General features: G+C 44.0%; 1 protein-coding gene across 1 annotated transcript in view; it reads right to left on the bottom strand.

Moving 5' to 3' along the window:
* LOC134462925 (sodium- and chloride-dependent neutral and basic amino acid transporter B(0+)-like) overlaps positions 1–6,451 on the bottom strand; it is a 30,235-nt gene extending 23,784 nt beyond the window's left edge. The window contains exons 1-9 of the mRNA XM_063216198.1: positions 6,383–6,451; positions 5,660–5,822; positions 5,254–5,385; positions 3,790–4,080; positions 3,134–3,188; positions 2,462–2,594; positions 1,409–1,549; positions 536–764; positions 243–368 (exon numbers count right to left, since the gene is read on the bottom strand). Of these exons, the coding sequence (XP_063072268.1) occupies positions 243–368; positions 536–764; positions 1,409–1,549; positions 2,462–2,594; positions 3,134–3,188; positions 3,790–4,080; positions 5,254–5,385; positions 5,660–5,822; positions 6,383–6,451 (1,339 nt within the window). The remainder of the gene's footprint in view (positions 1–242; positions 369–535; positions 765–1,408; positions 1,550–2,461; positions 2,595–3,133; positions 3,189–3,789; positions 4,081–5,253; positions 5,386–5,659; positions 5,823–6,382) is intronic.
* Between the last annotated feature and the right edge of the window lie 4,039 nt (positions 6,452–10,490).

The following is a 10,490-nucleotide window of genomic DNA, read 5'->3' as shown; positions in this document are numbered from 1 at the left end:
AGCTATCAGCCTGGACCTTCAGCTCAGCGGTATCGTGCTGTGAGCATGAACTGAAGGTCGTGGGTTTGAGCCCCAAGTCCCAGACTAGCCCAGGATGTTAAAGTTAACAGTTAAACAAGCACAGAAAAGAAGGCTGCAATAATTTCAATTGTGTGTGTGTGTGCATGTGCGTGCATGTGCGTGTGTGTGTGTGTGTGTGTGTGTGCATGTGCGTGCATGTGCGTGTGTGTGTGTGTGTGTACCGATGCCGGCGAACTGCGAGTCGAGTCCGAGAGTGAGCAGCATGAAGAAGAAGAGAACGGACCAGAGAGGAGACACAGGAAGCTGAGACAGGGCATCCGGATACGCTATGAAGGCCAGGCCAAAACCTACACACACACACACACACACACACACACACACACACAAACACAAACACATTAAATAAATGATGCAATCTTGATGCATGTAATTTTCTTAGTCCCCAACACTGATTTTCCATGCACACACACCTGCACGCACGCACGCAGACACGCACGCACGCACACGCACACACCTCCTGCCACCACTTCCTCCACTGGCTTGTTGTAGACGTGTGCCATGTGCCCCAGGATGGAGAAGATGGCGAACCCGGCAAAGATGCTGGTGGCACAATTGGTGACGCACACCACGATGGCGTCCTGGAAACAGTTCTTATGGAACCTGTTGTAGGAGGCGAGCGTCGTCAAGCCCCCCGAGGCCACGGAGAGACTGAAGAAGATCTGAGATGCCGCGTCCTTCCACACCTGTAGCGCAGATGCATTAGACGAAGTTTGCATTTCGTTACACTTTTGATGTCATGTAGCATTAGCTACCGTAGGCTAGTTGACTAATATTAGGCGACAGACAGATATCTAAATCATGAATAGCTAACCTATCTAAATGTTTGTGCAATATCTTATTTAGATAATACAATTATGATTTCTGGCTTCGATTTTAATATCAAAATAATATAGTGTCAAAGTAGGCCTAAAGATCATGTTAATCGGGTGGCCGTCACTTTTGTTTATCGATTCACCTGGTGCATGACATTCAGGGTAGTAGGCAGCGACAGAACCTTTTTTGGTTTTTGCGCTCTGTCATGTCATACTTATATCATCGAAAAGCAATACACAGCAGCTGCTCTGTGCGTGCGGCTGGACAGTAACAGCTGACCGGCTAAGTGGCTCTGGAACTATTGCAGCTGCAGTTTGTTATGTGGGGATTCAGTGTGATTGGTTGTTGCGGCATCCTATCGCGTGGCGTTGAGTGCAGAGGCATTTTGATCAAGGAGAGTAGATAGGAGGGTTTACTGACGTCATGACAGCTTAGTACGAAATGATGGCGAGGGGAGTACAGAAATGTTATATGCCTTAAATATACAGTATGACAATTACATATAATATGTTACCTCTGCCTCTGCGAGTTTGGTGAGGTTGGACTGTGTTCCTATGTAATACTCGATGCCATTTCTGGCCCCTTCCTGGATGGAACCCTGAATCAACAGGATCAGCAACACCACGTAGGGGAATGTAGCCGTGAAATACACCACCTGCAGGACACAGCAGGAACTGCACTGTTAATAAATAAGGACACCACCTGCAGGACACAACAGGACCTGCACTGTTAATAAATAAGGACACATAGAGGACACCACAGGAACTGCACTGTTAATATCACCACAATAAGGACACCTAGAGGACACCACAGGAACTGCACTGTTAATATTATGACAGCAGCAGGGTGTCTTGGGGGGTCAACATGCAAAAATGATGATTTGTGGAGGAACTGCAACAAGCCATATAATAATAATAATAATTGTATTTGTATAGCACTGTATCATACAAGGCATGTAACTCAAAGTGCTTAACAAATGGAAAAAAGCATCATTGTTACAGATGGATTTAAAAGGAGAGGTATGGAGGAGAGGCAGAAATAGCAGGAAGGCAGAGGAAGAAGAGATAGACAGAGATTGTAGAGTCATAAGGTCAACGTAGGTGAGGACCAGGATTCTTAGATGTGTAAGGTCCATAGTGGCTGGGTCTAGCATAAGTCATAGATAGTCACACAGAGATTGGGCGCTCAGGTGCGGACCCTGGTGGCATCAGGGGTGAGGAAAAACTCCCTTTCGCTTGATTCATAGTTTGTAGGGGGAAAAAAAGCTCAGTGAGGTCTGAGAAGAGAACCCTATAGTCAGGAAGAAACCTCAGGCAGAGACCAGCGGCCACCTAGGGGAGCCCCCTGCCAGGGCTGGTTGTCTAGCCTGGGAACTTCCATGTTGCTTTGCACGCTCATTCCAATCTTATAGATGGCATTAGGGAGCTGTGTGTCACTCACAATGAAAGCCTTTGACACACCTTCCCGGATGATATGATTTCCTTGAAAAGGGATGCCCTCACTAGAGGATGCACAGACACACACACACGCACGCACGAATGCAAGCACCAGTGCACATACACAGTACCTTTCCGGAGGACTTGATGCCCTTGATGAGCGAGGCCCCCACCAGTATCCATGCCAACAGCAGACAGAGTGCCAGGTGCCACACCACCGGCCCCGACTCATCCATAGAGGGGGTACGCTGCAGCACAATCTCACTGGAGCACACACACACACACACACACACACACACACACACACACACACACACACACACACACACACACACACACACACATATGCACAGATGGTTAGACAAATATGAGAACACGCACGATTATACAAATATGAAACGCACATTAGACAATGTATGACCATTCAAATCTCCCTGAATCCCTGAATCAGGATCAATTCAATTCAAACATTTCCAGTAGCTCAATGGGGAGGATTTAAGGCGAAGAGGACACTAGCTCTGTCACTGTCCGCACTGAGGAGAAAGTATGGGGGCAGTCGTGGCCTCATAGGGAGATGGTCTTATAACCTGATGGTTGTATGTTCCAATCCCAGTCTTAGCCCTCCCTACACATACATCCATGGCTGAAGTGCCCTTGAGCAAGGCAACCTAGCCCAATGATATGCTATGTAACCAACCACCACTATGTGAAATTCTATTATGTCTTTGTGTTTTTTAATATACTGTATGCACATATGTATTTATTTGTTTGTGTGTTTGTGGTTGTGTTGTTGTGGTACTCACTCCCAGTAGCGTTCGCTGGGGCTGCTAGCTGGGGTCAGGCTGCTGCCCTGTAGGCTCTCCTGCTGCTAGCTGGGGTCAGGCTGCTGCCCTGCAGGCTGCTGCCCTGCGTGCAGTTTTCACTGGAGTTTACGGCCATCAGACCCTCACTCACACTCATGCTCATGTTCAGAAGGGTCTCGTTCACTATCACGCTGAAGTTGCTGCACTCTGGTGAGGAAACACAGTGCCACAGGGTTACGAAGTACAGTGACGACACTAGGAGTTGTGAGGCAAGTTATCACTAATGCTAGCTCACAACTTAGAATAGAATAGAATAGAATAGAATAGAATAGAATAGAATAGAATAGAATAGAATAGAATAGAATAGAATAGAATAGAATAGTGTAAAATTGAGAGGGTTACGAAGTACAGTAGCGGCACTAGAAGTTGGGAGGAAAATTGTTTAACGAACCCAATCAAGGTTATTGCTAATGTTAGCTATAGTTAGAAAAGTTAGAAAAGAATACAATAGAATGCATTTTACTGCTACTAATCATATGTACAATTAACATTATACATATTCTCAATGACATGATGCCAAAAGACAAATTTCTGTTTCATGTGTTACACACAATTAAGTTTTTGATCTTATCGTATCTTATCTGATAACAAAGATCAGTACAGCATATTTATGTGACTCCAATGCCTGTTGGTCTGAGGCACTAATAGTTTGTCGATATTGGACTCATTGTTTACCTCGTGGCAAGGAGGTGAGTTACCATGGTTACGTATAGGATGCGGCCGTTTACCTCGGGGCGAGGAGGTGCAGTTGTCTCCGTACCAGGCGAGGCAGCTCCATGGCAACGGGTACTGGAAGGAGGCGAAGAGGTAGAAGAGGCTGTAGGCGATGATGACGTTGTAGTAGATGGACACCAGCGTATTCACCAGCACCATGGTGACGCCAACACCTGCAGCACATAAAAGGGTAAAACAAAAACACAAGGGAGTGTTAGAATGTATTTACCACCAGCACCATGGCGATGCCAACACCTGTTCAAAATAGTGTACACTCCACCATGTTAGATGATTGTGCGTCCTCTCCATTAGGGGTTAGGACAGGAAACCATAGATAGGGTAGAAAATAAATCTCTTTCTCCAATGACAACAATTGTAATTCACATGTGAAGATATTCTCAGTTTGACCTTGGAGATCAGAGGTCATTGAGGTCAACATGATAATTCCTATTTCAAGGATATTTCACATCGGTTTATATGTGTTTATTATGATCTGATAGATCTGATAGATCTGATAGATCTGGTAGGATTAGCTACAAGTATTATTTAATTAAGAATTATTTAAGTGTGCGTTCTGTGATGACGTGTTCTCAGTTTGAACTTGGAGGTTAACTGGAAGTCATTGAGGATATTTGAATGGATGTAAATCAAAAGATTGAATGAGTGTGTTTTACTATCTAAGAGGATGGACATGTACAGGGTTCTATTAGGTAATATCAGAGAATCTCTAACAGGGAGAAGGCTCAGTCTCATTGGTTCCCATTGTAGCCAGTTAGCTTTGCATGCATACTGCAGTAACGAGCGTAGGCCAGTCCTTCATGTGGGAAAATGTATGGAATGGAAAGGGGAACCCATGCTAAATACATTGCTACTGCGATTTCCAGTCACAAATATCATCAACAAAACATTCCTGGTAAGTACCATGACTGTTGTTTAACAATAGGCTGTATTGACAAATCGTTCAGGTGTGTAGTTTTACAGCAGGTTAAAAGATTTCAACCTTTACTCACTAGCATCGCGCTAATGTTTATGGGTTTGGCCCCATAAAAATTGAGCTTTGTGACCCAGTATATAATAATCTAGTGGCGCAAAATAATCGAAACGCTACTCAAATGGGGTCTTATTATTTCTAGCTTCGAACTTAATATTAATATTTCAGGACAAAAAATTATAAAAAATCACAAAAATTATAATGGTAGAAAACTCCATTGACACCCATTCATTTTGCACTGGCCCGTGGTTAGGGTTAGCCAGTTGTGGCTAGCAGCTATTTCCGTGAGTGAACACCCCCTGGTAATATGTCCCAAATGTCACCTGCAGGTAAATCCAATAGAGTAGCATCGCACCTTGAAGAATAGGTACCACCCTCCAGGCGTTGATTGGTCCCTGGCTGGCAAACTGGCCCAATGAGCTCTCCAGGAAGAAGAGGGGGATTCCAGCCACCGCCAACATGATGGTATAGGGGATCAGGAACGCACCTATAGGAGGAGAGGAGAGGAGAGGAGAGGAGAGGAGGGGAGGGGAGGCGAGGCGAGGAGAGGAGAGGAGAGGAGAGGAGAGAAGAGAAGAGGATAGGATAGGAGAGGAGAGGAGAGGAGAGAAGAGAAAAGGAGTGTAGAGAAGAAGAGAGGAGAGGAGAGGAGAGGAGAGGAGAGGAGAGGAGAAGAGACAAACACACATTACTCAATGCCTGACTGGACCACCACACACACACACACACTATCTCTCTGTCTCTCTTTATCTCTCTCTTACCTCCTCCGTGTTTGTAGGTGAGGTAGGGGAATCTCCAGACGTTGCCGAGGCCGACCGCGTATCCGACCATGGAGAGTATGTACTCCCTCTTGTTGTTCCAGTTGCCGCGCTCCGCGTTCTCATCTCCAGCCTTAGCAGATCTCTGGACCTCATGAATCGACTCCTGAACACACACGGACGTACGCATGCACATACACACACACACACACACACACATGCACGCAAACACAAAGTTTTGTGTCCACAATTTATATTGATAATAAATAATTGATTGATAATGAAGCACATAGACACAAATCAGTAGTTGCAAAGTTTCTTAGACATGGTTCACTGACAAAAGTCATATCTGCATACCTAAGATTTGTTGGTTGTTTGTCTACATCAGCTAACTCAATTCGTTTGCCATGTCTGCATCAGTTAGAGATGTTAAAGCCAAGTAAAATACAGTAAGTTTTGCAGCTAAAAAAATATTATTTCTCGAAATTCAAAATGGCGGACCATGGAGAAGATACCCCTTTTCATGTATGAAAAGAGCAAATTTCCCAGTCATAATAAATACTTAGAATTTGATGGTAGTGGTAAGTATTTGTTAAAAATGTAACATTTGTGAATGAGCAGCATGAATTCTGGAAATGATGAATTAAAAATATTACAGCATCATGCCTGCCTCAAGAGCTGTTGATTGGTTGTTGTGTCTGCATAATTGGTTGCTTCGGTGTTTACCTGGTCGCCGGCGGCTGTAGAGTTCCGGAACACCATGCTCCTCAGGTGGCTGAGTCCGTACCTCCCCATGCTCTCCTCCTCAGATCTGATCTCGAATGTCTTCTGGTCGGCTACTCTGCCTCTCTCCCTCAGATCTGCTAATAGATCTCTAGAGCTCTACTAATATTGTATTGCCTGTCTCTCTCTCTCTCTCTCTCTCTCTCTCTCTCTCTCTCTCTCTCTCTCTCTCTCTCTCTCTCTCTCTCTCTCTCTCTCTCTCTCTTCCTCTCTGATGTTTTCCTGGCTGCGCCTCTCTGAGATAAATGCTTCTACTGTGGCTACTGTTTCGACTGCCTGCCTGGGAATTACACACACCTGTGAACCGGTCTCTGATAGCACGGAAACAACAACAATAACAACATGGCATGCTCCGCTCTCCTCTCGGCTGTCACTTTTATCCTCTGCCTCAACCCGTGACCCCGCCCTCCCTCTGTGACTCCGCCCTCCACCTGTGACCCCCCCCACAGTCATCAGGAGGCAGTCACACAGGTAGTAGGTAGCTGGACAGGAAGACTATCTCTAGTATAACACACACACAAACACACTCACACACACACACACACACACACACACACACACACACACACACACACACACACACACACACACACACACATTGCTGCTTTGCAAGGCCATTTAACACTTTAACCTCTTAGCGCAAAACCTGTATAACCTTATTGTTTTTTTTCGTTGTTGTTTTTTTATTACCTTAATTTAACCATGAAGGTCCCATTGAGGTATGGGACCTCTTCCTCCAGAGAGGCCTGACGCCATTAAGACAAACAAACAGAGTCGCCACATGCAAAATGATAATGACCAAGTCATAATCGGTTAGCCTACTTAAAACTCTCTGCAGTGTCATAGCAATGTTGTTATAATGTACTGTAGTGTTTTCAGTCTTAAAACTCTCTGCAGTGTCATAGCAATGTTGTTATAATGTACTGTAGTGTTTTCAGACAGTGAATAGGCCCAGCTGAAGTAAGAGGCCACACACACATTCATGCTAGTGCACCACAGTATTCATGAAATGAACTGAGCACTGTGTAATATCCACATTCATGCACCACAGTCTCCATGAAATGAACTGAGCACTGTGTAATATCCACATTCATGCTAGGGGTGTAGTGGCCGTGGTACGCGGGGGTACGCAGTCCACCCACTTCTCCTGAGGTGAGATTAAAAAAAAACCTTCTGCCCATGTTTGAATACAAAAAGGGGTGTTTTGACATGATGAATTGCCTAATTGTTTGATGATGTCACAAATCACGTACCCCCACTTAAAAAATCTCCACTGCACCATTACATCACTACACCACCACACCACTACACCATTCATTTCCCCCTGGGATCAATAAACGATACTCTACTCTACCATAAGCACAGTTTCAATGAGCACCATTATAGTTGCAGTACCTAACTCTGGCCACTATCCTGCACAGCGCACCTTTAAGTGTACTGAATGGAGGTCAGATTACTGTGGGTCGCAGGCAGAGGGAGGTTTGTGACTGTGGCTCCTTGGGAGCTCAGTAACCATTTCAAGATCATTAGACCCGTCATTATCATTACTGCAAATGCCAGGATGCAGGACAGTAGGTTGAGAGAGAGAGAGAGAGAGAGAGAGAGAGAGAGAGAGAGAGAGAGAGAGAGAGAGAGAGAGAGAGAGAGAGAGAGAGAGAGAGAGAGCACTTGAGAGAGAGAGAGGTTTTTGTTTTATAATTAGGTCAATGCATGGTCTACAGCAGTGGTTCTCAAACTTTTCCCATCATTCCCCCCTACGGAGGGTCTGGATGCTTCCGAGCCCCACTTTGAGAAACCCTGGTCTACAGTATGGGTGCGGCCTGCCAGATGGTTTAATATACGGCCGCAGACTTGTACAGGAAAAAAACTTCAGAATAATAATCTCGGGAAAGACTTCAGAAATCTCTAGCCTATTACAAAGGTGCTGCAGCACTTGAGAACGAGTTTGCCTTTTTTATTGACCATTTACAGGGAATGGTCCTGGATGTCACCATTTACATGATTAACAGCAATGTGATTCTGATATGAAGCACAAATTTGCAATATTCCGCAATTGCATTACTGGTGCGGCCCGCTTCAGATCAAATTGACTGTACTATATGTATCCTCTGAACTAAAATGACATTGACATCCCTGGTCTACAGCATAGAATAGAATAGAATAGAATAGAATAGAATAGAATAGAATAGAACAGAACAGAACAGAATAGAATAGAACAGAATAGAATAGAATGGAATAGAACAGAACAAAACAAAACAAAACAAAACAAAACAAAACAAAACAAAACAAAACAAAACAAAACAGAACAGAACAGAATAGAATAGAATAGAATAGAATAGAACAGAACAGAATAGAATAGAATAGAATAGAATAGAATAGAACAGAATAGAATAGAATAGAACAGAACAGAATAGAATAGAATAGAATAGAATAGAATAGAACAGAATAGAATAAACAGAACAGAACGGAATAGAATGCCTTTACTGAAACTTTTTAGATGTACTATTTACACTGAACACATTTCACAATAAGATTGAAAGCAGTCAGAGTCTATTTCTTACAAGACCTTCATGCCCCCACTCAGTTGTAAACATGAACTGCCTGTGGTGGGATTGCTCCCCTTATCTCTTATCTTCCATGTCAACTGCATGTTTAGGGCTACTTTTCTGGGCTGTTTAGGTATTTTCATGGGCTATAGGTTTAGGTATTTTCTGGGTTAAATGTTTATGAGTATTTTTCTGGCCTATATGTTTAGGGCTGCTGTGATGCCGGGAAATCTGGGAAAAATAGGCCAAACTTCCTTGTTGGCCTTCACGTGTCATGTCTTCAATGTACACGCGTGCGCGCGCGTGTGTGTGCGTGTGTGTGTGTGTGTGTGTGTGTGTGTGTGTGTGTGTGTGTGTGTGTGTGTGTGTGTATGTGTGTGTGTGTTTTTGTGTGTGTGTGTTTACACTTGCTAGTCTAGGAATAAAATGCAAGTGTAAAAGAAAAAAAAATCTGTTCACTTGTGTGAGTAGGTGTACACACACACACACACACACACACACACACACACACACACACACACACACACACACACACACACACAGAGAGCACAACATTCTACATAGACAGCATATAGGACCACTGAATATAATAATAATTAATGTTAATTGATAATTCATTAATTGTCATGTGGTAAATTATGTCCCACCTGACATTGTTTTGGGTGTTCACTGGAGAGCAGACACCAGAGCAGCACAAGTAAATCTACTTTATTAGGATGCTTAGGAAGGCTGGACTGAATTACCGCCCTCTTACCCAGGCCTACAAGTAAATCTTCCTCATCAGAAGATGGCTTGTCCATCGATTCGTTAGTCTCTAGTTGTGCTCTTGATTAAAATAAGAGAAGAATCTCATCTGTGCTGCTCTGGTGTCTTCTCTCCAGTAGAGATTACCTGACTGTCTCCAGCTGATGCACCAGATGAGAAAACAGAAGTGTGTGGAACTATCACTTTGCTGTTGTTTTGGATGTCTTTGTGACTTGGCATGTACCAAGATGATTTCCCATGACACTTTCCCCAGACAACTAGCTGAGAATGGTGAGCACTACGGGTCTATGTCAGTCAGTGGTTTCCAATTGTTTTTCTCCAAGGGCCAAATGATGTAGCGCAAGTGGGCCAAACCAACGCCCCAGGCCAATGAGAAACAAGTTAGTCTGGAGAGAGAACAGATTTTCGCTTTTCCGTTTTCCCTTCTTGTCAATGTCTGTTATGAGACTGTTAGCATAAGATCTAACTCTCTGTGAATGCTTTGGAGAGATATGACCCACTGAAGTTTTAGTGATCGAAAATCACACATTTATGTTTTCATTTGTCCTGACCTCATGGGGGGCCATGCACGGGCCTTTTTATGGAGACCAAGGGTCTGTGTCTTTTGTGTAGAACTCTTGCACACCTTTAATTATAGTGGACTTTAGAAAACATCCTCCTCCCCTATAGCCTCTGCACATTAAAGGGACAGAGGTGGTGAGGGCTGAAAGTCATAAATTCCTAGGCATGCAAGTAACATC

Source organism: Engraulis encrasicolus, chromosome 14, assembly GCF_034702125.1.
Source record: "Engraulis encrasicolus isolate BLACKSEA-1 chromosome 14, IST_EnEncr_1.0, whole genome shotgun sequence".
Taxonomy (NCBI): Eukaryota; Metazoa; Chordata; class Actinopteri; order Clupeiformes; family Engraulidae; genus Engraulis; species Engraulis encrasicolus.
This window is presented reverse-complemented; position numbering and strand designations above follow the sequence as displayed.